Below are 27,849 nucleotides of genomic sequence, written 5' to 3' on the forward strand. Positions count from 1 at the left end.
TAAGATCCAGGTCAAAAATAGCTGGAGTTACGCTTTAAGAGGGTGAACAATGAGGGGGAACCAGAGTCCCATGATGTGTGTTTGATGGGCGTTAGCTGCCATTGGTGATGATGACAGAGGTGCCTTTGTGTCCGGAGGTCTGCTCCGCCGGCATGCGAAGGTGGGGTGTCATATCGTAGTGGGTGGGGGGTGTAGCGGTGGCCGAGGTGCAGTAGCCCCGGAGGCTCTCTGGGTCGTAGAGGTGTTCCAGGGCGTAGCCTGTCAGAGAGTAGGCGCTATGCTTGTCCAAGTAGGGCCGTGGGTGGTGGGAGGGGTAGAGGGCCGGGGCCGGGGTGGGCGAGGCGGAGCAGGAGCCCGGGCGACACAGAGGGTGGTGTAAAGGCAAAGAGAGCGGGGACAGGTCCGTCTGGGACAGGTCCATCTGGAGGTAGTCTTTGGGCTTATTGTGGAGGCGCTCAGACCCCGGACTGCTGCTGAGCCTGGACAGAGGGGCGGGGCTGGGCACGGGGCTGACCACCTGACTCAAACTCCGGCACGACACCAGGGGGGGCCCTTGGGCGTACTCCGGGGTGAAGCAGGGACCGGGGCCCTTGGGCAGTCCGTTGGCGGGACCCAAAGGAGGGTCGGGAGGTCCTTTGCGTAGCTGTAGTCGGCTCTCTTCTTCCTTGATCATCTGCTGCGTGGCTCTGATCAGCGTCTGGATCTTGCTGGGTTCCTGCGGGCTGGAGCGGTACTGCTCGGCTCGGTACCGGTCCCCCGAGTCACTGGCCGAGCCTCCGTCTGGAGAGCTGACCACGCTGTCCTCGTCCCAGTGGCCTCGGCCTGCAGGGGGAGGCAACCACAGAGCAGTCAGTCGAGAGGTCAAAGGTTAGAGGTCAGAGGTTAAAGCAGACATGTTGGCTCCCACAATTTGCAAATGCTTCCGCCTACCCGTCTGTCCTTCACAGAGGAGAAGGTTTGTCAAAACGGAACTAAGGCGGGACATCCGCTAATTTCTCCAATCACCTGCGTTGGTTTTGTTTACATGTGTCATGGTTGGTTGAATACCATCAACATTCCTCCAGTCCTAAAGCGCTTTTTTTTCTTTGGAAGATGACAACTTCCTCTGGCCAAATTTGAACTGGCTGAAGTACAGACTGTCTCTCCATTCAAAGATTGTGGAAGAGATAGACTGGCTTGAGACGAGACTAGTCAAGAGGTGGCAGAAACGGAGTCGGTAGACCCAATAGACTATGGTTGTACCGCTATGTGACTGGTATTATCATTAACAATCTAATCTCTCAAGACAGACTTTCGATTTGCATTCAAATCTGTCAGCATGGTCGAAGAAAATCGAGTCAGGCAGAACCTTATGTGGGGTTCGCATCGGATAATAACACTCCGGAAAACTTGCGAAAGAAGGCTGTCAAACAGCTCATCTCTTAGCTCCACATATATTTTGCAGTGCTGTTGCTGGTCGCACTGGTCGGACTGTAAACACAGGAAGAAGCAGATAGCGCGGTCGGTAAAATTAGCATAAAGGAGAGCCTTAAACTTAATTTATACTTATTATAAAGTGTCGCTCAGCACATGGTGTTGCATTTATACTTCAGAAGACGTTCGCCTCGGTTCAACGGTCACGTGACACTCGAACGCTATAAGCAGCTGCAGAGCAGCAGAGGGAACGAAATGCACAGTGAAAACACCTTGGAGGCAAGATGTAACGTACTTGGCTGCAGCCGCATATAAACGGCACACAACCACAGAACTCACCTCCTCTCTCTCTGGGAAATTGGTCACGACATTCTTTGTGATTTTCACGAAGTCATACATCAAGGATAGGCTGATAAAAATAGCGGGGACACGTTCATTCATTTCAATCCAGCGAAAACTAGCGGGTGGACCCCAACCAAAACAAGGACAAGGAAGTCTATATAGCCAATCAGACTTGCGCGAGCCGCGATACTATGACGTAGTCAGCGACACTAGACATTTCACCAGGTAGCAGACACTGCTGCTCGCCGACACTTGAAAGTGTCGACTCAAGTCCTCATTTCTGTCGGCGACCGTTTCAAAAGTGTTAGCAGACGAAGCATAAATTGGGCTTTAGCGTTCAGTTCCGGTTATTCGGGTATTGAAATAAGCTTGCTCCAGGAGGTAAATATATATATATATTTAACCGATGGAATCCCAGATTGTTAAAAATCAGTTGTGGCCCAGTTTAGTTCTGATGGAGAGTTTCAGTGTTCTATGTGTCTAAATGCTGTTTAATGAGAACATTGGAATAAAGATCAACTATAGAGCTATAACGAGTAAACTACTAGAGGAATAAATGCAATCGAAGCCAAAACACAGACCATTTATTCATGCTTAGAAACAGCGATCCCTCATGTCTAGAGGGGTAAGAGCGTAAATACCCTGGCCTGATTTACCGGGCATGGTCCAGACCTCATGTGTGGAAATGGCTTTGCGCTTTGGATTACGCCAGGTGAGCCGTATGGAAGCATTTTTTGTTTTGTTTTGTTTTTGTTTTCTTTGCTCATGTTAACGGGGGTTGGCTAGCCAGTACCATTGTCTACCATTCATTGTGCTAAGCTAACTAGTGCTCGCTATTTTCTACGGGGTCCTCTCACCATTCCAAAGTGTCGGCATCCTGATCATTGACTTCTACGCTTTCGGAGAGGCGGCCCTTTTTATCTCCAAAAAAGGTTTCGCCATTGCGAAAGATATTAGGTCCGCCATTCCGACATAGCATCTTGAGTTATTTAGCCTACAGGGGTGGGAGAGGTTAGGTTTAGGGTTAGGTTCTGGGGGAGGTTAGGTTTAGGCGTGGGGGGTGGGAGAGGTTAGGTTTAGGGTTAGGGTCTGCAGGAGGTTAGGTTTAGGCATGGGGGGTGGGAGAGGTTAGGTTTAGACGTGGGGGCTGGGAGAGGTTAGCTCCAGCCGGTCCCCCGGGTTAGGGTTAGGGTTCTTTCGCAATGGCGAGACAGATCTCCATTCCGACAATTTTGTCGGAATGCCGGTATTTCGGAGTGCCGACATTTCGGAATGCCGGGGTGTCCCCGGAGGTACTACACGCACAGAGGAAAGAAAGGCATCTATCTTCTCATCTTACTATCGGGAAGATGGCAAATAGGCAAATCTCCCAAAATGTTGGCGTATTCCAATATTGAATATCAAAATATTAGATGTTGGCAGCTTCAATGCAAACATATCAGTAGCAGCCTTCCCAAAGTTTGGTTGGTTACCTTGGAGGTTCTGGATGGCTGTGATGTGGGGCATGTTGTTGCTGTCGTAGCCTTCACGGTTCTCTAGGGAGCCCTTGCTCAACGGCAGGATGGAGCGGGCGGTGGTGGCCCACCACGCGTCCCTGCCAGCAGGGGGCGCTCCCAGAAAGTAGCGTCCCGCTTCGCAGCGCCCCCCTTCGCAGCCGTGACCGTGCGCGTGGAGCGCTTGGCCGTCGTTGGCCACGTGGTGCTCAGTGAACTGCCTGTAGACGCAGGAGGCTTCCAGGCCTTCGCTCTGCTCCAGGGGAGACGCAGAGTCTGTGAGGGGGCTGCCCCCCCCCCACGGACTGTCCCGGTCCGACTCCGAACGCTCCGTCTGGAAACCAGGATACTAAGGAGGGAGAGAGGGATGGGGACACAACCAGGAAGGAGACAATACATTACTTTTAGTTGATGTAACTAGATGTATATTGTAGGGCATTCACGACTAGTGAATTTTACTAGGCGACTAGTCGTCCCTAAAGGTAGTCGACTAGTCGTTTTTTTTTTTTTAATCTTTAAGAAAGAACATGAGGTATTTACACGACATACATGGACTATCATATCCCATATCCCATATCCCCCACAAAGAACATCAAAACACAACAAAACAAAACAAGAAAACTGCATAAGATACACAATAATCCAAGAACAAACAAGACTATTGGACAAACAACCAAACAAAAACAATGCATTCAGCTCCTATCCTGATAAGCCTAATGACACTGGGGTAAAAAGTTCTTAAAGTCAAACTCTGCATGTGGTTGCCATATTTTGGGGATGTCTAAGAATCTGCCTTTGCTCTTGTAGTAAATGTTATCCAACATATAGTAGCTTGAGAGTTCATTCCACCAGTGAACTACAGCTGGGGGATTGGATGCTTTCCAATTTAAAGCTATGCATTTCCTAGCTGCCAACAGGGCAAGATCTATGTATTTACTTTGAATGGATATGGGATATGATAGTCCATGTATGTTGTTTAAATACCTCATGTTCTTTCTTAAAGATAATAAAAAAAAACGACTAAGCACAGTGTCGACTAGTGGTTTTACTAGTCGACTAGTCTGTGAATGCCCTAGTATATTGGAAGTCCCCTTGCTCTTGCATAACAGTAGCTGTGAAAAGCTGGATGCGTTTAAAATGTTTGAATTTCATCAGGGATTGTAACGTCTAGTCCTATTAAGCATTCCTCAACAGAATTGAATAGCACCCTTTAATAAGATTTAAGACAAGGGACTATAATATGGATACGTACCAAGAATATTCTCTTCTAAATATATCAAATACTAGAGGATTGAAGACACAATTAGGACAAAATGGAATTCAGAACTATTTTGAATGTAAACTTCCCAAATGATCTGTTGACGTAGCAATAGACAGATGTTGGCAGCAATTAAATATCACCAACACTGAAACACCAATACACTCAGATAAAATATATCAGCACATTCACATCAGCAGCAGTGTCACTAGTAGCCTACTACTTTACAAATACTATACAAAACACAATATTTTTAGCATGCCAATACGCGACGTGTATGGGGACAGTCTGGCTTTAGTCTCACCTGTGTGTATGGGGACAGTCTGGCTTTAGTCTCACCTGTGTGTATGGGGACAGTCTGGCTTTAGTCTCACCTGTGTGTATGGGGACAGTCTGGCTTTAGTCTCACCTGTGTGTATGGGGACAGTCTGGCTTTAGTCTCACCTGTGTGTATGGGGACAGTCTGGCTTTAGTCTCACCTGTGTGTATGTAGACAGTCTGGCTTTAGTCTCACCTGTGTGTATGGGGACAGTCTAGCTTTGGTCTTGGGCCTGGACACTGGTCTTTTGGGGGTTCTGTGGCTCTCTGTCAGGCAGGACGTGCTGCTGCCGTAGGGGAAACAGGCCTTGGACGTGACCTGGTCCAAAGAAAGCTGGAGGCCTTTATACTCCGTCTCCCTACGACACAAACACAAAACACACATGGTTTATCCACAGGGATACTGTGTATGCCACTTGGATTTCATACATTTAATATATTCTGGAATTACTGCACACAAGGAAAGATCCCAGTCCCTTGGTAAGTTTGTTCAGTGTTCGTTACTGAGCATAAACAGCCCATAGCCCTGGGTATTTTATTTTTCCTACAGGGTAGGTGCAGAAACCCAAGCCCAGGGTGCTTTGGGGGTGTGTGTCACCTAGACCAGTGGTTCTCAAATGGGGGTCCGCGGACCCCCAGGGGTCAGTGGCACTTTGCCAGGGGGTCCGCGAAAAGTTTTCAGGTAAAAATAAATCAATAATAATAATAATAATAATAATAATAATAATAATAATAATAATAATAATAATAATAATAATAATAATAATAATACAAACAAAAATGCTACATGTTACTTATTCCTTCTCAAACTACTTCCTACATGGTGCTAGTCTATCAAAATATATTGGCTGTCATTGATTGTGTTGCATAGTGGTTTTCTGTACTGTTGACAAATTGTGATATTGTTCTGCGATCTACTTTTGATAACTAATGCCATATTTGTTCAATTCCACTACTGAACCTCCCCTGAAACTGCTTGGAGCCCCCCCCCCCCCCCTGCAGGCCTGCCTTCCACTTTGAAAACCTCTGATATAGAAGACGATCAAAGAATCCAAGGGGATAACATGTAGAAGTGAGAACACTTATTTCCAACAGGGTCCACCATTATAAAAACAGGACAGAGAGTAACACATAACATCATACAATCATTTGTAGCGCTTGTTTCGGGGGGCGGGAGGGGGTGGGGAGGGCGGGGCTAGGGGGGCGCTGTTCTGGGGGGTGGGAGCTGGATCATGGGGGGGGGGGGGGCTGGTTACAGCTGTTGGGATGCTTGTTTTCACAGAAAGGATTGCAGCAAGCCTTTCAACAAACACAGTACAGAGGCAAAGCTGGTCAATCAAACACACAAGGAGATTAAGGGCTCTGTCTGGCTAAATCAAGCCCACAGGAGAAGCTTGGAAAACTAACACACTGCTGGGATGTGGCAATTGATTTGTGGGTAAAGTGTCTGGATCCGGCCCGCGATGAATCAACTTTGAGACAACAGAAAACCTGGATGGGCTTTACTTGAGACAAATATCTCTCTCTCTCTCTCTCTCTCTCTCTCTCTCTCTCTGGCAAACTTTATGTTCAGCAAGATAATCTTCACAAATAAGGACTTTTACATTACATTACGTCATTTGGCAGACGCTTTTATCCAAAGCGACTTACAATAACACATTTCTGTCAGCAATAGAGCAATCAACTATGGAGCACAGTCTATGACAACTACAACTTCTGAAGGAACAGTGGTACAAGTTTAGTTTAGGTTTGTAGTAAAAAAAATTTAAGTCTAAGAAATATCGTGTTAACATGCATGAAACGGGCAGTCGTGAGGTCACAGTGACCTTGAACCTTGACCACCAAAATCTAATCAGTTCATCCTTGAGTCCAAGTGGACGTTTGAGGCAAATTTGATGAGATTCCATCAAGGCGTTCCTGAGATATCGCGTTAACGAGCATGAAACAAGTGGGCGTGAGGTCACAGTGACCTTGACCTTTGACCACCAAAATAAAATCAGTTTATCCTTGAGTCCAAGCCTAGTACGTTTGAGCCAAATTGGAAGAAATTCCATCAAGGCGTTCCTGAGATATCGTGTTAGCGAGCTTAGAAATGGCGTTCATGAGGTCACAGTGACCTTGAACTTTGACCACCAAAATCTAATCAGTTCATCCTTGAGTCCAAGTCGACGTTTGAGCCAAATTGGAAGAAATTCCATCAAGGCGTTCCTGAGACATTGTGTTAACGAGCTTGGAAATGGCGTTCATGAGGTCACAGTGACCTTGAACTTTGACCTTTGACCACCAAAATCGAATCAGTTCATCCTCGAGTCCAGGTCGACGTTTGAGGCAAATTGGAAGAAATTCCGTCAAGGTGTTTCTCAGATATTGCGTTAACATAACAAGCTTGGAAAAGGCATCCGTGAGGTCACAGTGACCTTGAACTTTGACCACCAAAATGGAATCAGTTCATCCTTGAGTCCAAGTCGACGTTTGAGGCAAATTTGATGAAATTCCGTCAAGGCGTTCCTCAGATATCGCGTTAACGAACATCGGACGGACGGACGGACAACCCGAAACCATAATGCCTCCGGCCTGGCTATCGCCGGCGGAGGCATACAAACTCAGAATAGAGATTCGGAGGGGGGGGGTCTCTCTCTCTCTCTGGGGGGGGGTCAGTATACTGTTAGATGTGACATCAGTGATGATGTCACTGATGTTGTACAGTAAGAATGGGGTCACAAGCCAAAAAAGGTCGGAAACCCCTGGACTAGTGTGTTGTGGCAAAAAAGTCTGAATTTGGGTAACATTTTATTTAGAGCTTTTAGAGATTCCGACACCTAAATATACACAGTTTTTTTAAAAAGGACGGAAAAAACAACCTAAAGCTACTCGGGTCCTTCCATCTCTCGTATCATTTTTATTCAAGGCATTGCGTCAGTGTTGTGGGCCTGCGGTAGCAGCGGCAGACCAGGTCAGAGGTTATCAGAGCTGAGCACACAGTACCAGGTCATAGGCAGGTGAAGGGCTCCCCCCCCCCCCCACACACACACACACACACACAAAGCCAGGTCACAGGCAGGTGAAGGGTCCTCACACCTGTGTTAGTCCTTACCCCCCCACACACCCTCACTCCACACACACACACACACACACACACACACACACAAACGCTCAAATAAAATGTCAGCATTGTACATTTCTGCAAAGCTACAATCTCAACGTACATTTGAAACCAAAACGACCAAACGGTGGTTAATTTGAAAACCTCACATCCTTCAACGTTAAAAGGCAAATAAAGCAACTCCATGACTTTATGTTTAGGCAACTTCCCTACATTAAAGATGAGCTGACGTGACATCTCAGCGTCTGTGATGACGTATCCGAGTGAAAAGAAACATTGCTTTGACTGGAACAGGGTCGTGAGGCGGGACATAGCGTGTGGAGGATGATTTGATTGGACCGTTGTGGGGACTGGAGTTCACGTTGGCCAATCCTGGCGCCTTTATGGCATGTTCTGCCCCTATGCAAGTGGGATCCGCATAGAACCGGGCAGCCGGCTGCTTCCGTGTGGCGACGTCAAGGCAAGAGTGCTGCCTGCCGGCTGGGAGCGTCAGCTAGCTGCGGTAAATACGATATTCCTGGAATGCGAGTTTAACGAACCAGTGACATGTCCTTTGCATTCTACAATAAATGAAGACATTACCGTTTTATTTTGTATGTTACATACATATTGTCAAGTATATTCACATTTATGGGCTAGAAATTCTGCCCAGGTTACATGCACCAGGCAGCCATCTTGCCTGCTCAGAATTTTCTCCTCAAAATCAAGATTGATTGACAGCTGCCATGTCGTGTAGGGGTGCACCGATCACGTTTTTTTGCCACCGATCACCGATTGCCGATCGCCTATGGGAAATATCTGCCCAACCAATCATTGACCGATCACCGATTACCGATCACCGATATATAAACTCCTCAAAAAAAGTTTGGAAACGTTATTTCGGTCGATTATTTCTCCCCTTTAATAATACCAATTGGCATTGTATTTTATATCGTTGGAAAGCCTGATTAGTGATAGGGCTTTTTTTTTTTTATATATATATATATTTTTTATACATTTTTTTAATATAAAAAAATATCGGCAATCAGCCGAAATATCGGCAATCAGCCGATCGCATATTTGAGGTCAAAATCGGCCGATACAGATTGCTTGGCGATCGATCGGTGCACCCCTAATGTCGTGATATGATTAGCTGAAATGGGGTAGAAATGTGATAGTTCTTTGTGACGTCACCATACTGTAGATTACTAGCCTGGGTAAACCCAGCCCCCACGTGACCTGCTCTCAGAGTTCCCAGTCACTACGTGACCTTGTGACTCATGAGCAGGGTAAGCCTGAGAGCAGGTCACTGGGGGCTGGGTTTACCCAGGCTAGTAGATTACAGTTATGAATGAAATCCTGAAAAATGAACTTTTGATGTGAAAAATAAAGTGGCATCAAACCCTGACATTAAGCACATTTAAATTTAACATGTCATTGAGACAGAAACCATAAAGCATCAACAAGATTTACAGAAAGAGAATAAAAAAGAGGAGAAAAGAGAAAAGGCAAGAAGAAGGAGACTTCCTCCACAGTGCCCTGCAGCAAGCTGGGAACTATAAACACTCATCCACTTTACAGCGCGTCAATTAAGAGGCCATAAACACAGAGCTCGTTAAACACACAGCTCGTTAAACACACAGCTCTTATGGATTTGATGTGGGAGGTTGAAGAAAGCTGTTCTCTGCCTATGTTCCGTGAACACGGCCATGTGGAGGCTTTTATAGCCTTATTCATTCTCTGCACCAGCTCGTACATCTGTGAACGGGCTCATCAAATCATATGCAAATGAATGGTATAACTCATTGACTAATGAGACCGCGGCTCATAGCATTTTTACATCATGTTACTTCCTGCATTTTTGACACAATATGGTTGCTTTGGCTGCATGTGAAATAGGCGTATAGAGTGAAAAGCAAAAGCTGGTTATGAAACTTTCAGCGGAAAGCCAGCACTGTAAGCCCCCCCCCACCCCCCATATTTTTATTTAAAAAAAAATTGCTGAACAATAAACAAACAAGACAAACAAGCTCAGACACAGGAAAACAAAAAACAAAAACAACAACAAAAAACACATCTTTGACATTTAGTATTGTAACGTGGTGCTACCAGCCCCATAAGGTGCTTATGTGCTTGTACAAGATATTATGCATGGCATCCTACGAACGGGGTTCATGGAAAACCTTCCAGGTAAGCCATCTATCACCCCTGACCTCAGTCACTACTAGTCATTCTTAACTTCGTCAAAGTAAGCCAAATAGGGGTCCCAGATATTTGAGAACTTACAAATTCCTTGTATGTGTGTGTACATACTTGGCCAATAAAGCCGATTCTGATTGTGATTCCCTCTCAGTGCAGTGAGATAGTGTTGATAAACTGTGCAGGCAGACTTGCAAATCTTAGATAAACTGACGCCACTTAGCAAACTTAGTAACAATGAGCTCAAACAGTCACTGGACTCAGCAGCAATATAACAGGAATGACAAGCCACTGACTGAACTCAGCAATATAACAGGAATGACAAGCCACTGACTGGACTCAGCAATATAACAGGAATGTCGGAGCGGAGAAAAGAAAAAGAAAATGATGTACCAAAAAAAATATATATATATTTACGAAGTTGTGTTTTTCCTAAATGTAAAAACCCATGCCACAATCTTGAAACTTTCAGAAAATCACTTTTACTTTGTTTTGATTTGTGTGCGTGTGCTAAACTATTACAACCATAAAGCCCTAAAAAAGAGAAAATCACAACCAGCCATAAAGCATTGGAGTTGAGCCAAATTGACACGGGAGGAAAACACCTTTTCACTCAAAACAGCTCAAACCTTCCTCACCTAACTGGATTCTGCCAACGCACCAAAACTAGACTTTGACAAAACTCGTGTTTCCAATTAACCTGCATTAATTGCTTTATGGCATAAATCTCTAGTGCCAATACTCCTGATCTTATCAACGAAGGGATTGACAGCACAACAGAGATCTGAGCTGCCAAGCTAAACACTTTTGCATACCTGCACTGCAGACCCCCCGATTTACACGGGAGTCTCCCTATTTTTAACCCTTTCTCGCGCTGTGCTCCCGATTGGTCATCTCTCCTGCCAATCTCCCGATAGTGATACAACTCAAATGGGTGTTTCACTAGTTTCTGTAATATGTCCAGACTGTAGGATATGTGTCGTGGTACCTGGCAACCCAACCCAAACGACCCTGCCTGAGCCTGAGGTGGCGTGCATCACGCGTCACTGCGCTCGCTCAAGCTCTCGCGTGACCAGGGGCGGACTGGGATCATAATTCAGGCCGGGCATTAGATACCAAACAGGCCAGGCCGATACGGGCCGACGCACGTGAAATTTTGGCCGTTTGAAGCCCGATTTGGGCCGTTTGAAGCCAGATTTGGGCCGTTTGAAGCCCAATTTGGGCCGTTTGAAGCCCAATTTGGGCCGAGTCCAATTTTAACCCTGAATAAAGTAATAAAACCACTAGTAAACCAGTAGGCGGCGCCTAGCCTGCTGTTCAGTGAGTGGCCTGACTGCGGGCACCAAAAAAAAAAAAAAATCAGGGCATTTGCCCGACGTGCCCGATTATGCAGTCCGCGCCTGCGCGTGACCGTCATATGTATACAGTCAATGGGCTCCGCTCGCTTTGCCACTGAAAATGGATGAAACAGGTATCAAGAAGAAGAAATACGCTTCCAAATGTCAGTCCACTTGGTGCATTTTGCAAGGTGTTTTAGTTGTCGAGTTATGAATTTAAGACTAATTAGTCATAATTGACTTTACATCCTTGCATTTATTCTGTTAATTTGTGGTGTAGGGTTATATGGCGGCATCACTGATACCCCTGAAAATCTCCTTCTTTTTCACAATGTTGGCAGGTATGCTTTTGTCACATCAAACCAAACATGTTTGGATAAATGTTAGATAAATGTCTGCTTTCTATCTATCTCTGGTTGTTATAACACAATAGAGTGCATATTTCATTGCCCATTCATTTTTCCATAGACGTTTCCAAATCCTTATTAAGAAGGAGTTTTACAAGGACAAATCAAGCAATTCAGGAGAGGCCCGTACAGGAGAACGTTGGACTTACGTGAGAACGTAGTTGACGCTGACGATACAGTGTGGTCGGGAGGAGCGGCTGTTGTGCACTATGGTGGCATAGCTCTGGACCCACACCCAGCCGCCGTGCTTAGCCAAAAAACGGTAGTACTTAGTGGTGACCTGTCCCTTCACTAGCACTGCAAGAGCAAGTGATGGAGAAAAGAGAAAGAATAGGAAATGTGATTAATTAATAATAGACACATTTCAATTAACAGTTCAAATATTATAGCAGCAAAGTAGAGCAAGTAGAGGTTACTTTTATAGGTGCTGGCATCGATTCATTTAAAATTTCAGGACACAATGAGCCCTATCTTCGCAAAAGCGGTAATCTAGTGTTTTTGCGCTCGTTTAACTCCGCGCGCAATGCAAATTGGGGTATGCACAAGCGCATGCCTGTTATAATTGTATTGGACATAGGCGTGCCACGTGCCAAACTAGGCGTTTCAGCGCAAAAATGTGGGGATAGATGCAAGGGCGCGGGAAGGTAGGTGCGGAGGGTGCGGCAGCACCCCCTGGTGGCAAGAGATGGAATTTTTTTAATTGTTGGGTTTGGCTGTCCTGTGTTTATGACACCAACAAAATACATTAAAAAACAGTTTGTGCTTCCCAGCTCTAATCTTATTTCATACGCTCTCTCTCTTCAAAAGTGTTTGATTTTCATCATAATCTGGTTTTCCATAATAATACTAATAATAATAATAATAATAATGTCAATGTTTATGCCTGTGTTGCTGTCTGTTGTAGCGTAAAATGATCTAAGGGAGAGCAGGTGGTTACATGAAAGTGAGTGAGAAAAGGAGAAGATACTGAATAATGACATCACAACAGTATAATCCTAATGTTAATTTAAAATTAAATATTCCTCTAAATATATGGCTAAAATGTAAAAGAAACATAACATTTTCTTCTCTTCCTTGCAGCACCCCCTACTTAACAATAGTTCCAGCGTGCCTGGATAGATGGCATTATCCTATCATCAGCAGCGCGCAATTACTTTGTGCTAAGAGCTTTTAAAAACACCTCTTACACGCTATACCCCGCTGGCCGCTGTGCTTGAGCGCACCATAATCTCTGTGCTGCGCAGCGCAGCGCAGAGTCAAATTCCTTTTGGATATGTCATTACGCACAGCCTTGCCATGCCAGGACATCAAATTCTGCTGCTAAAATTGGGTATTAGCAGATAATTCAGTGAGGCAATCAACTATAACTCACTGAGAAACTTTTATCACATCGCAAAGAGGGAAATGAATTGAGAAAACTTGTTGGACAATGGACATAGGCTATTCACCTTCACCTATCCCATGTCAACAAGCTCTCTCCATCTCTCTCTGTCCTCAGCACGAGTGAGTCCACTCTATTACGCATGGAGAGAATTACAGCATATTGCATGCCTTGCACAAACAGCGATCGCGAGACAGGAATCCGATTGGTTCTATTGATGTAACGCCCAGCATTGCCTGGCCACACCTGTGAATAATTCTGGTACGTAAAAGACCGCCAAAATCCCGTTTGCGCAGGCATTTTGGGGGCGTAGATGATTTTGGCACGGCTCTAATTTGTGGCTGCGGCACGTGCCGTGGACGTTTCCGCATCCCCGCCGAGAATTGCATCCCCAACATATTTCGGGGCTGCTAACTTAGAAAACAGGGAGGTCACATCTACCCAGACAATTATATCACTTTTAAACAGTTACATTTCTGTATAAATCATTACAATATGTTCCCGTGAGGTGGGGATATGTTTAGCTGCTGCCGGGCGGCAGCTACTATTATATTATCATATAATAGTGTTAATAAGAACCTTATAAGAGCCTTATTACCTATTAATTAATGCTTATTAATAGAACCGTAATATAAAGCGTTACCGAAATGCATTTTACAGCTCAAAGAGTGAAAATGGCATAATGTCCATGATTCGCTTTAGTTAGATTGCCATATCTAGATCATAAGAGGACAAGTAAGACAACAACAATAACAGCAGCAACAACAGCAATAGAAACAAAAGAATAGAAGAAGGAAAGAGCTGAAATGGGGGGATTTTTTTTTTTTTTTTTTACTATTTTAGATCACATCCCTGGTTATAAAGTGCACCTATTTAACAATGTGTGCAAAACAAAATCACAAAAATCAAATTTCTTTGGTTTTTAACATAAAAAAAAGAATTACAATTAAACCTCATTTACTTATTACACCAGACTGGTTGTTTTTCAGATGTGATCTAGCTAAAGTGAACTAAACAAGTCCACTATAAATGTTTTTCGGGAGATGCTGTGGTGTAGCCACAAGAAAGATGCAATATTAATGTTTTTCAGGAGATGGCGATGTGATGTAGCTAATCAAGAAAGATGCATTATAAATGGTTTTTCCAGAGATGTGTGATGTTGCTAGCTATAGGTTCTAAACAAGAAATATGGTTAAAATGTTTACAGTAGTTTTCCTTTCTTGCTGCACTACAATGTTACAATGCTGTGAGATGGAGCTAAACACAAAAGATGCAATATTACTTAGATTTGTTTCAAATGTGTTTGCTTTTGGGGCTTTAACACACCTTTTGTTGCACAGAAATTAAGCACTTTTAAATGAAAATTAAGCTACTTTTGCAATGTAGTTAAATAAAAGTTTCGAAAACGTGGAGGCGCGTTGTGTCAAGTGTACATGTAACGGGATTAATAGCTCGGGGAACGGTCCGGCCCCCCGGCCCCTTAGGTTTCTGACAATGTGGCCCCCTGAACAATTTAGTTGAATAGCCCTGATCTACAGTGTGCTGACGTCAGGTAGTACTATCAGATTTCAACCCAATTTCAACCAATCATATCATGATATGACAGCTGTCAATCAATCTTCATGGCTAGGAGAAAAATTCCAAGCAGGCAACATGGCTGCCTACATGGCAGAGTTTTCTAGCCCATAAATGTTTAAATACTTAGCCAATAAGTATGTAACATACCAAATAAAAACGGTAATGTCTTCATTTAATGGACGTGTAATTGGCTCGTTAACTCGCATTCCAGGAATATTGCTATTTACTGCCGCAGCCAGCACTCTCCTTCAGGTAGGAGGAGGCTGTCCACCCGGAGGGAGCCAGCCACCCAGTCCTCTGCTCTGGGGTTGGGTGCAGTGAACTAGCCAGCGAGCATGCAGTCCACCGGGCTGTATTAACATTGTATTGTGTTTATACATGGACCGTTATTGAAACGTGACCGGTAGGTTTCAGATTTGTCGGGTAAAATACATGATTTAGTGGACTGTGGCTCTGCTCAGAGGCATGGGCAGGCACCCTCGAGTCGCCTCCTCACATTCAGTCAGTCCAGTGAGTCCCTCACTTTCCAACGGTCAAATCAAACTTCTCCTCCGCACGCTATGTCCCGCCTCTCTACCCTGTTTCAGTCCCAATATGTCATGATAAGGAATCACATACAGTGGGAATCCCATTTCAGCAAAACTTTAAGAGCTGTCTTTGTTTTGTTAATATAACTGATGACTTTGATGCATCATGCAATTTACACTTACTAATGCAGGGGTTCCCAAGCCCACTTTGACGTTACAAAAATCTAGGGACCCAGACATTCAAATTTCGGTACATCGGTAATATCATCAGTGACATCATTGGTGACATCATCAATCATGGCACATGTGTTGTATGCTGACTTTTTTCCTCTGAATTCTGACATTAAAATCAGAATGCTGGCATTTTTCTCAGAATTCTGACTGTAATCTGAGAAGTCTTCTGACATTAAACCCAGAATTCTAACTTTATTTTCAGAATTCAGACTTTATTCTCAGAATCCTGATTTAAACTCAGAACTAATATTTTGATCACATGTGGCCCTAATCCATTGTTGTTGTTGTTGTTGTTGTTGTGTGGTGGTGGTGTTGGTGTGTGTGTGTGTGTGTGTGTGTGTGTGTGTGTGTGTGTGTGTGTGTGTGTGTGTGTGTGTGTGTGTGTGTGTGTGTGTGTGTGTGCGTTTCGTTTTTTAATTTCAGGCGACCCCATTTGAATTCCAGGCGACCCCACTCGGGGGTCGCGACCCCAGCTTGAAGGTAACACGGAAGGTAAGATAATGGAATGTAACAGCGGAAGATAACACAGTGGAAGCTAACAAAGCAGAAGGTAACATAGTGGAACATACTGTAACAGCTTAACGTAACATAGTGGAACGTAACAGCTTAACATCACACAGCTTAACATAACAGCACAACGTAACACAACATACAGTACAGTATAACATAGCATAATAACATAAGGAGAGTGTGTGTGTGTGTGTGTGCGTGTGTGTGTGTGTGTGTGTGTGTAGGAGGGTTAACTCACACAGGTGATGAGTACAGTATAACATAGCATAACCTAAGGAGTGTGTGTGTGTGTGTGTGTGTGTGTGTGTGTGTGTGTGTGTGTGTGTGTGTGTGTGTGTGTGTGTGTGTGCATGTGTGTGTGTGTGTGTGTGTGCGTGCGTGTGGAGGTTCACTCACACAGGTGATGAGCACATCGGAGGTGGAAGGAGTCACAGCTGTGGACGTGATGATATAGAGTTTTCTCTATGAGGTCCTGAGGCTCGTAGCCTGTCAGCTCTGCAACCCTGAGGAACACACACACACACACACACACACACACACACACACACACACACACGTATGTTTTTTAAGGCCTGCACCAACTAGTGTTGTCACGGTTTACGGTACTTCGGTACTTAGTCACTACTACATTTTTTTAAATTTTTATTCAATAAACAATACTTGAGGGCTACATGCCACTGGTGTTGCACTGTCTGCACTCACTGTCATACAGAGTTGAATGTAAGAAGTAAGCAGAAGCACATTGTTTTGTTTTAAAGTTGAAGGCTACATGCCATTTGTTCATTGGAAATGGTTGCATACTTTAATAAAGGAGAATATGTTGAAGAAATATCAGTCTGTTTTTTTTTACCGTGGTACCGAAATTGGTACCGAGTACCGTGGAAATTCACTAGTACCGGTACCGACTACTGAATTATTGGTACCGTGACATCACTAGCACCAACCCAACCCGTCATTGGCCCCCATTGGAATGAAGATAATATATGAATGTTTTTTTCTCTTCTTCCTGTGTCTGAGCTTGTTTTTGTTCTTATGAATTCTTTCCCAAGGTCCACCCCCCTTGGAGTGCCCCCCCAAGCTAATTAAATGCCCCCTCTGTAATTTGGGGTCTGGAGCCGGGCCTGTGGGCGGCCATGTTGAAATGACGTCAAATGACGCACTGGGAGCAACTAGGGGTTGAGAAATCATACCCGAGTTTGCGAGTAGGAACTCTGACTTAACGCACGCACACACACACACACACACACACACACACACACACACACAGTGCGCATACCGTGAGTCGAGGAAGATGAGTTTCATGTCGAGGCTGGCTCGGAACATAAACATGTTGGAGTGCAGTTTGATCTCGGTGACAGCAGAGGGCGGTAGAGAGTGCCCCACGGCCACCAGCCCCACGTTCTGGTAGCAGCCGTCGAACGGGGACATGTCCAGGCTGTACTGCCGGATCTTCAGGTAGCCGCTGCAGTGGATCACCTGCACCAGAAATATACGCTCATATAGACGCTTTTCACGCAAGTGTGGAGGGAACAGTTTGAAAAATAGCTTATTTCCTGTTAGCTATTTTATTAGCAAACAGGAAGTAGGCTATAGGCAATTTAGGATGTTTCTGTTGTCAAGTTAAAAACCGTCTATACCCCACATGGGCAAAAAACGATGTTAAAAAAAAACTGTAAAAAAGGAAGAAAAAAAAATGCAATTCCATCACGGGCCACACAGGTGTGTACTTTTCCCATCTCTGAATAGATGCAGGGATTTCCATTCAAGACAACTCTCTATCAATAAGATGCCAATGTCAAACTTTCAAACCTTGTAGCCTCCGCAGGTCAGACCAGCGTTTCTTTTGGCAAGGACACATTTCATCCTCAGGAAGAAGGAGCGCTCCATTTCATATTCTGTAGACAATCAAAGTGAAAAAGACACACCATCATGTTAGTTATGTGGTCTAGTGAGCATGGGCTGCACACAGTCACAGAGTGGCCGGGTCACAGCGTGTCCGGGTGGCAGAGTGCCCGGGTGGCAGAGTGCCTAGGTCACAGAGTGCTGGGGCCGGTTTCACAAAGATAGACTTTGATATGGTTTAGATATAACAAATAGTCAGACTTCAGATAGACATCTAAATTCCTCAGTTGCACAAAGCGGTTTAGTTCTTGACTATCTTAAGCAGGACTACACAATGAATTCTGGGTAAATTAAGACTCTTTTCAAAGTAGAAAACATGGCCGACTGAGTAACTGCTGCATCCAACTGCTCAGCTCTGTTTACTCTATAGCAGCAAATGTTGATCTTTTGGAAGAATTCAACAGTTATAAGGAGATTTTGACTTGGAAAATTAAGTGAAGAGTGTAAAAAAGGATATGGGAGGAAAATACAGTGAGAGTAAACAGTGTCATCCGACCGTTGACAGGAGCATCAAAGATGTTAGCTTTTGCATAGTAAAATCATTAGCTAGCTAGCTACTTGCTCAACATTAGCATACCAAAACCTAAGTAAAAAAAATCTTTTGACTGACCAAAACTAGAGACTTTATTGGCCTAATGTTAGCTGTGTTCTCCTCTTGGCTGGCAGCCTCGTTCTCTCCCTCTTGACTCGGTGTGCTGCACCATGCTAACATAGGTGTGCTGCACCATGCTAACATAGGTGTGCTGCACCATGCTAACATATGCTAACATAGGTGTGCTGCACCATGCTAACATATGCTAACATAGGTGTGCTGCACCATGCTAACATATGCTAACATAGGTGTGCTGCACCATGCTAACATATGCTAACATAGGTGTGCTGCACCATGCTAACATAGGTGTGCTGCACCATGCTTGCTAAGATAGGTGTGCTGCACCATGCTAACATAGGTGTGCACCATGCTAACAGGTGTGCTGCACCATGCTAACATAGCTGTGCACCATGCTACATAGGTGTGCTGCACCATGCTAACATAGGTGTGCTGCACCATGCTAACATAGGTGTGCTGCACCATGCTAACATAGGTGTGCTGCACCATGCTAACATAGGTGTGCTGCACCATGCTAACATAGGTGTGCTGCACCATGCTAACATAGCTGTGCACCAATAGGTGTGCTGCACCATGCTAACATAGGTGTGCACCGTGCTAACATAGGTGTGCTGCACCATGCTAACATAGGTGTGCTGCACCATGCTAACATAGGTGTGCTGCACCGTGCTAACATAGGTGTGCTGCACCATGCTAACATAGGTGTGCTGCACCGTGCTAACATAGGTGTGCTGCACCATGCTAACATAGGTGTGCACCATGCTACATAGGTGTGCTGCACCATGCTAACATAGGTGTGCTGCACCGTGCTAACATAGGTGTGCTGCACCGTGCTAACATAGGTGTGCACCAATAGGTGTGCTGCACCATGCTAACATAGGTGTGCTGCACCGTGCTAACATAGGTGTGCTGCACCATGCTAACATAGGTGTGCTGCACCATGCTAACATAGGTGTGCTGCACCATGCTAACATAGGTGTGCTGCACCGTGCTAACATAGGTGTGCTGCACCATGCTAACATAGGTGTGCTGCACCATGCTAACATAGGTGTGCTGCACCATGCTAACATAGGTGTGCTGCACCGTGCTAACATAGGTGTGCTGCACCATGCTAACATAGGTGTGCTGCACCATGCTAACATAGGTGTGCTGCACCATGCTAACATATGCTAACATAGGTGTGCTGCACCATGCTAACATAGGTGTGCTGCACCATGCTTGCTAAGATAGGTGTGCTGCACCATGCTAACATAGGTGTGCACCATGCTAACAGGTGTGCTGCACCATGCTAACATAGGTGTGCACCATGCTAACAGGTGTGCTGCACCATGCTAACATAGGTGTGCACCATGCTAACAGGTGTGCTGCACCATGCTAACATAGGTGTGCACCATGCTAACAGGTGTGCTGCACCATGCTAACATAGGTGTGCACCATGCTAACATAGGTGTGCTGCACCACGCTAACATAGGTGTGCTGCACCATGCTAACATAGGTGTGCTGCACCATGCTAACATAGGTGTGCACCATGCTAACATAGGTGTGCACCATGCTAACATAGGTGTGCACCATGCTAACATAGGTGTGCACCATGCTAACATAGGTGTGCACCGTGCTAACATATGTGTGCTGCACCATGCTAACATAGGTGTGCTGCACCATGCTAACATAGGTGTGCTGCACCGTGCTAACATAGGTGTGCTGCACCACGCTAACATAGGTGTGCTGCACCATGCTAACATAGGTGTGCTGCACCATGCTAACATAGGTGTGCACCATGCTAACATAGGTGTGCTGCACCATGCTAACATAGGTGTGCTGCACCGTGCTAACATAGGTGTGCTGCACCATGCTAACATAGGTGTGCACCATGCTACATAGGTGTGCTGCACCATGCTAACATAGGTGTGCTGCACCATGCTAACATAGGTGTGCTGCACCATGCTAACATAGCTGTGCACCATGCTACATAGGTGTGCTGCACCATGCTAACATAGGTGTGCTGCACCATGCTAACATAGGTGTGCTGCACCATGCTAACATAGGTGTGCTGCACCATGCTAACATAGGTGTGCTGCACCATGCTAACATAGGTGTGCTGCACCATGCTAACATAGCTGTGCACCAATAGGTGTGCTGCACCATGCTAACATAGGTGTGCTGCACCGTGCTAACATAGGTGTGCTGCACCATGCTAACATAGGTGTGCTGCACCATGCTAACATAGGTGTGCTGCACCGTGCTAACATAGGTGTGCTGCACCATGCTAACATAGGTGTGCTGCACCGTGCTAACATAGGTGTGCTGCACCATGCTAACATAGGTGTGCACCATGCTACATAGGTGTGCTGCACCATGCTAACATAGGTGTGCTGCACCGTGCTAACATAGGTGTGCTGCACCGTGCTAACATAGGTGTGCACCAATAGGTGTGCTGCACCATGCTAACATAGGTGTGCTGCACCGTGCTAACATAGGTGTGCTGCACCATGCTAACATAGGTGTGCTGCACCATGCTAACATAGGTGTGCTGCACCATGCTAACATAGGTGTGCTGCACCATGCTAACACAGGTGTGCTGCACCATGCTAACATAGGTGTGCTGCACCATGCTAACACAGGTGTGCTGCACCATGCTAACACAGGTGTGCTGCACCATGCTAACACAGGTGTGCTGCACCGTGCTAACATATGTGTGCTGCACCATGCTAACATAGGTGTGCTGCACCATGCTAACATAGATGTGCTGCACCATGCTAACATAGGTGTGCTGCACCATGCTAACACAGGTGTGCTGCACCATGCTAACACAGGTGTGCTGCACCATGCTAACATAGGTCTAAGCCCGCGTTAGCCTGGGGGAAGGTGTCTAATTTGTGTTGTTTAAAATTAGTCAGTCTTTGTTTTTGTGAAACGGTTTAACTTGCATTAGACTAATCTATAATCAAAATTAAGACTGGCCTAAACACTACAGACCAGTCTAAAATATCTCTGTGACTTTACCTTGAACAAAGTGCGAATGATAAGGCTGATGAGCAGTCAGCACGGCAGTCATCTCGTCATGGTCTGCGGGGTGGATGTACTCATAGATGCTGTTTCCCGTCAGCTCCACCTGTTCAAATGAACACTGGTCTCAGAAACACGCCCCCGGAGGAAGAAGCCACGGGAACTACTCATTGATTTGAGCAAAATGTGATTGTGCAAGCCCACCTGCGACAGGCCCAAATGGACTGATGCCGTTTCAGATATGTACATTATTTTCCCGTCCGGGGCAACCACAAAAATGAAGCCGTCCAACGTCTGGAAGGAAGGCATGAAAGAATAAGGCAAGTCACCAAACTGCACATAAACAATAGCTAAATTGTGCATGAAGACAGCTGCATAATTAGAGTTAAATGGTAGCTAATCAAACAGGCTGTCAGAGGTGTCAGTTAGCTACTGTCAACAGCACCACATAATCACTTCATGAAGATTCTAAGAGCAGCAACAACAGGAGTTGATAATAATCATTTGAGAAGATAACATGACAAAACGTGCAATTTTCCACCATGCATTATAATATTAAATGCAGCTATTATGATTATTACTATTATGATTATTGTTTTTGTGTCTGTTATAATTATCATCATCATCATTATTATTATTATTATGATTAATGGACTACTATGCTCTGCTGCTATTAAAATCCTACTTTTACTACCACTATTAATAGTAAGATTTGTTAAAGAGTTAAAAAAAAATCTTTCTATAGCAGCCAGTCTGTAGCCTTACTTGGCTGAAGAAGAAGAAGAAGAAGAAGAAGAAGAAGAAGAAGAAGAAGAAGAAGAAGAAGAAGAAGAAGAAGAAGAAGAAGAAGAAGAAGAAGAAGAAGAAGAAGAAGAAATATGTTTAACATTATGAAAGGTCTATTATGTGACAATGTGATTGTGACGTGGACTTGCTGCAAAAACAATTTGCCTGCAATTTTCTGCAAAATGCTTTTGAGGCTTGAAAAATTGCTATTGCAAATAATACGAGTAAATCCATAACCTATACCTGGAGGAGATGGGAGCCTAATTCCCGGCCGACTCCATCCAAAGAGTTGCGGCTTACATGACCCCAGGACTCCCCAAGGCCTGGAACACGTGCACACACACACACACACACACACACACACACACACACACACACACACACACACACACACACACACACACACACACACACACAGAGTAGGACGAGACATGAAGAAAGAAATCACATTAATCCTTGAGGAAACAAGAAGCGACAATCATACATTTGATAAGGTATAGATACTATCTATACCTTGTACCTATAATAACCACATAGGGGTTATCTATATCTATATCTATTAGATAGCCTGGGTTATTATTTCCTCTTTGTATTGTATTAAGACTGCGGGAGCCTATAAATATGACTAAAAATAAAGACACTAATGCACTACAAAATAGCCTAATTATTGAAGGTCTATAATCTTGATATAGTTTAAACTGTTTATGACTTTCCTCATTAAGACTTTCCTCATTAATTGATATGTTTACACAAAACTAGGCTATGTTTACACAAAACTAAGAAGTCAAATTATATATTTTATAGTAAAATATTTTAGTGATAATAATATTTATAGGCTTAGGTTATCCGATAGGTCAGTGATTCTCATCCGTTTTCATGTCAAGAACACTATTTCACATTATGGGAGATTTTGTTTGTTTCTCGGGCCAAAATCGGAGAATATACGATTTTGTCCATGCAGACTTCCATTCTTGTATTGTAGAGAGAGAACAGAGAAACTGCAAAACAGCCATTATATGCATGAGCTGTGTTAATTTCTTGTCAATGTAATAATTAAACAATAACTGCATAATAATAATAATAATAATAATAATAATAATAATAATAATAATAATAATAATGTAATGAATAATAAATACAGCGTGGCAGAGACACAGCATGCTCTCCCCTCCTCCTCCATTGAGATGCTAATCCAGTCTGCAGAATAAACAGCCGCAGCGTGTGGATCACGCCTCCCGCGAATATTAAGCAAATATAGACTTCGCGTTTGCACAACAGAACAGAAACAATCAAATTACACCCCCCCCCCCCCCCCCCCCCCCCCCCCCCACACACACACACACACACACACCACAAGTAGCCTATTTCAAAATTGTATGGTCACTTCATATCCAAGGTGTGAATAATCACCAGCTGAGTTTAACAAACAAAGAAACATGTGAAGCAATGAGGAAAGAAATACAATTTTACTGATAATTAAAAACAAAACAAAAAAAAAACAGTATGGAACTACAATGTGGTTTGTAAAAAAAGAGGAAAAGAAAAGTATATTAGACTAAATTTCGTTCAAAATTATCCTTGGCTTGGACGGTGGACGGGCGCATGTGGAGCACCGTGAAGGCGTTTGAGAGCCTTTTTCATCAGAGTGCATTTGAGGGTTGAAGGCCTGGATGGTGGTGGCTACCAGGCTAAGCCCAGAAGGCTAGCAGACCAGCCTAGCCATCTAAATTATGGAAGAAACACACACACACGCGGACAAGCACGCACGCACGCACGCACGCACGCACGCACGCATATATATATATATATATATATATATATATATATATATATATATATATATATATATATATATATATATATATATATATATATATATATATAAAGGCAGGCCTGGAAGTTTTGATGGCAAATGAATACTACAACTTTGCCTGCATGAAAAGGGAAAAAACCCATAGCCTCATAAGTCTACAACATAACTTGTGCGTTGCTGTGACTATGATAAAGGATTATGCTAAATCATGGTGTAGGCTGCAGTTTAAACCTGCTAAACAAACAAACAAACAAACAAAGGGGAAGGACAAGCCCGTCTTTATTGTCACAAACACTAAAAGGCACTGTTAAGCTTATGCTTTTATTTAAAAAAAGGCACTAACTAAGCTACTGAAGTAGTACATAGTAGTAGTAATAATAATGACGATATAATAATAATAATAATAATAATAATAATAATAATAATAATAATAATAATAATAATAATACTAATAATAATAATACTAATACTAATAAGCTACTAATACTAATAATAGGCCTACTAATAATAATAATACATTTTCTCGCCTGGAAATCCGCGGTTGCTAAGCAGCAGCGCATTCATATTTAAATGACCATTATGTGAATGTGGTCACAGGTGCGCGTTTATGGCTACCGTATTTTACAGCAGTTTAGAACGTGACTCAGAGCGAATGACCGTTTATTAAGAATCATTATGGGGGCTAACGATGTGCAACGATGATGTTGAAATCCAGTGATTTAAAAATAGCCAAAACAAAAAGCATCTTCATTTTCATTAAAGCCTATTTTCATTTATTATTTCATTCATTTATATTTTCACTTGACCCTCCCCCCCTTCAAAATACTATATCCTCATAACTTACATCAGTTGATACTATTTATGCATTTAATAAAATCTATTCATCACAAATATTAAAGGGGCGGTCAACACAATAGTCAAAAGGCGGTGGAAGTGATTTCCCTGCATGCGCAGACCTCTTGCACGACTTTAGAGAACCACGAAAACGTTTTTCCCGATGCGGGTATGGGGTGGATGTGTCATGTAACCCGACCCGGTTTGGACAACATGGCCGGGGTCAATGGTCGCACTGACCGCTCAGGCTTCCATAAATAATAATGTCCAGAGTGTCCACTGCACAGCCATAAAAAAAATAGTAGCCTATTAAATCTTTTATACTATAATTATCTCTCTTTAAGGGCGTCTGCTACTGCAGAGCTTGTGGTTCTAAAGTGGGGTCTGGGGAACCTCGCAGGGGGCTCCGAGTCCCCCAGAAAAATCTCTAAATGAATTAACTGAAAAATCCCAATGAGAGAAAGGCTATTTTTGAGCTGAAGTTTCCGAAAGCAAAACTAACCACAAAGCCTTAGATGGGACAAAACCTCATCAAACCGGTGGATCTATTCGAAGTGGGAAAGTGGGAATTTCCCCGTTAAATCACAGCAAGCACCTGCTGTCCCTTTAATTCTTCATATTATTCTCTAAAATGTGTCGTGCACCTTTTGGATTGTAAATTCTTATATCTCTCGGGTGACAGGTCATTCGTGTGTGGCCTATATTGTACTGTAGCCTACTTTGATTTTGGGGGGTTATTTTATCTTTTTTTTTTCTATTGTGACCGCTAGCTACACACTTACACTATAGTCAAATTCCTGACATGTAATCTGATTACCTGTGGTGATTCTGATTGATAGGGTGGGAATCTGTAGGCCTGGTTTAGCTGCGGTGCCAGGCCGTCCCATATGCAAAGGCAGAGCATAATACAACGTTACGCCTGCTGCTTTAGGACTTTCTGTTGATATTTCATCGTGACATAAATTTGGTTGATTTGTGGTGACAATAAAAGGAGACTGGACTTTCGCGAATAGGAGACGAATACCTGATTTATGTAGCATAATATAGGACCAATCCTCAATGCGTCCTGCACTTAATCCTGAATGTTTCGGGCTCATTTTGCAGTTTTTGGGATCATTGATTTTACATTACGTCATTTGGCAGACGCTTTAATCCAAAGCGATTTACAATAACGCATTTTTGTCAGCAATAGAGCAATCAACTATGCAACAGTCTATGACAGCTACAACTTCTGAAGAAATAGTGGTCAAATAGTGGTATTGTAATATAAATGAAAATAATGAATACCATCTTAGCTCGGGACTTCTATGCTGCGACATATGAGCTACAAGCAGCATCACCTGCATCATGCATGGATTATGCGCAAAAACATTTAGACTAGAATTCTGTTCAAACTAAGCTTTCCTTTTGGACCTCATTGAATTGTTTTAAACCCCTGTATTGTCCTGCAGAAATTTGTCGTCAGTTAAATCTAATTGCCTGCGTGGATCCCTGTCTTATGCGGACTAGACAGACACAGTTTTATTTAAAGTGTTTCATGCCTCCTTTGATTTCTAAAAAATAAAAGAAATCGATCATTTAGTTGTGGAATCAGTGATGTAAACCTGTATTTATTGCAGTGTTCTTCCTATAGAATATCAGGATTTATGCTATAATAATAATAATAATAATAATAATAATAATAATAATAATAATAATCATCATAATCATAATAATAATAATAATAATATATTATATAATATAGAATCGTCTCTGTTCAAAGCACATTTTATGCGTAATTTATTGTCTCTCTCTCTTTTACCCCCATTTTGACTCTGGGTTTCCACCTCATGTAGTATAGGCTATTATTGTTGTAGATTACCAATAAAGGCTTGATCTATAAAATCTAAACGGCTTTTTATTTATTTATTTATTTATTTATTTACCTATTTTGGTTTTACATTTCACGACCGGTTCCTTTGTGTGGAACTCACTCACTCCAGCCGCAGACACACGGGAGCATATAGACATACAATCCATCATGTCAGAAAGGCTTTTTTGTATTGGTTTATACAGCACGCAGCAAAGAAGACTATTTAAACAGCATGCAGGCGAGCCAGAAGCATCAAAGCAGTGTGCTAGCCTATACATCTGTTTGGATAAACTAATAATGGATTATTTACAAGCTCGTGTCTGCCGCAAAAACGCAATTCAATCTGAAGTTTTATGCTTAGAATACTTCATAAATAAAACTCAGAAAGTGCACTTTGGAAAAATGACAATACAAATAATGAAATAAAATACATAACTGCATAACAAATAACCAGTTAGGCCATAGCCTATAAAAATACATTATGATGATGATGATTATTGTTGCTGTTAGTAGCCAATTGTTGTAGTATTGTTGTTCTTGTTGTATTATAATTGTTCTGATAAATGACTAATAATACAATAGCAATAATAATAATAATAATAAAATTAATTCAATAATAATAATGATAATTTAATAATAGTTGTGTTGCTCTCACTTCTTTCTTCCTTTCATCATCAGCCTGTTGCCTCTCCTCAGTCAGCTACAGCGGCCTGTCAGGCGGTGTTCGTTCTATGTGTGTGTGTGTGTGTGTGTGTGTGTGTGTGTGTGTGTGTGTGTGTGTGTGTGTGTTACCTTCAGGGAACACAGCCCTCATCCTGAGGTGGGAGGTGGTGAGGCGGATGATCGAGGCCTTGTCCAGCTGGGAGGTGATGGCCCCGGGCAGAGGCAGCAGCTTGGCCAGCTCATAGAACTCACAGTTCTCCTTCTCCCTGCGCGTCCGCGCTGCGTTTTTACACTTTTCCTTCAT

The 27,849-nt window shown here is 43.5% G+C and overlaps 1 protein-coding gene across 1 annotated transcript; it reads right to left on the reverse strand.

Annotated features, from left to right (window-relative positions):
- Positions 1 to 91: 91 nt before the first annotated feature.
- Positions 92 to 27,849, reverse strand: LOC310798769 (single-minded homolog 1-A-like; the record flags this gene model as incomplete). The annotated part of the gene is made up of 11 exons (XM_083661321.1): positions 92 to 822; positions 3,228 to 3,597; positions 5,021 to 5,183; positions 11,999 to 12,146; positions 16,476 to 16,582; positions 17,356 to 17,555; positions 17,889 to 17,974; positions 21,595 to 21,703; positions 21,802 to 21,891; positions 22,627 to 22,706; positions 27,675 to 27,849. The coding sequence occupies 11 exons, from the start codon at positions 27,847 to 27,849 to the stop codon at positions 92 to 94; spliced, it is 2,259 nt and encodes a 752-aa protein (XP_083517447.1).

The sequence above is a fragment of the Poromitra crassiceps genome (genome assembly GCF_964638095.1).
Source record: "Poromitra crassiceps genome assembly, chromosome: 26".
NCBI classification, from domain to species: domain Eukaryota; kingdom Metazoa; phylum Chordata; class Actinopteri; order Beryciformes; family Melamphaidae; genus Poromitra; species Poromitra crassiceps.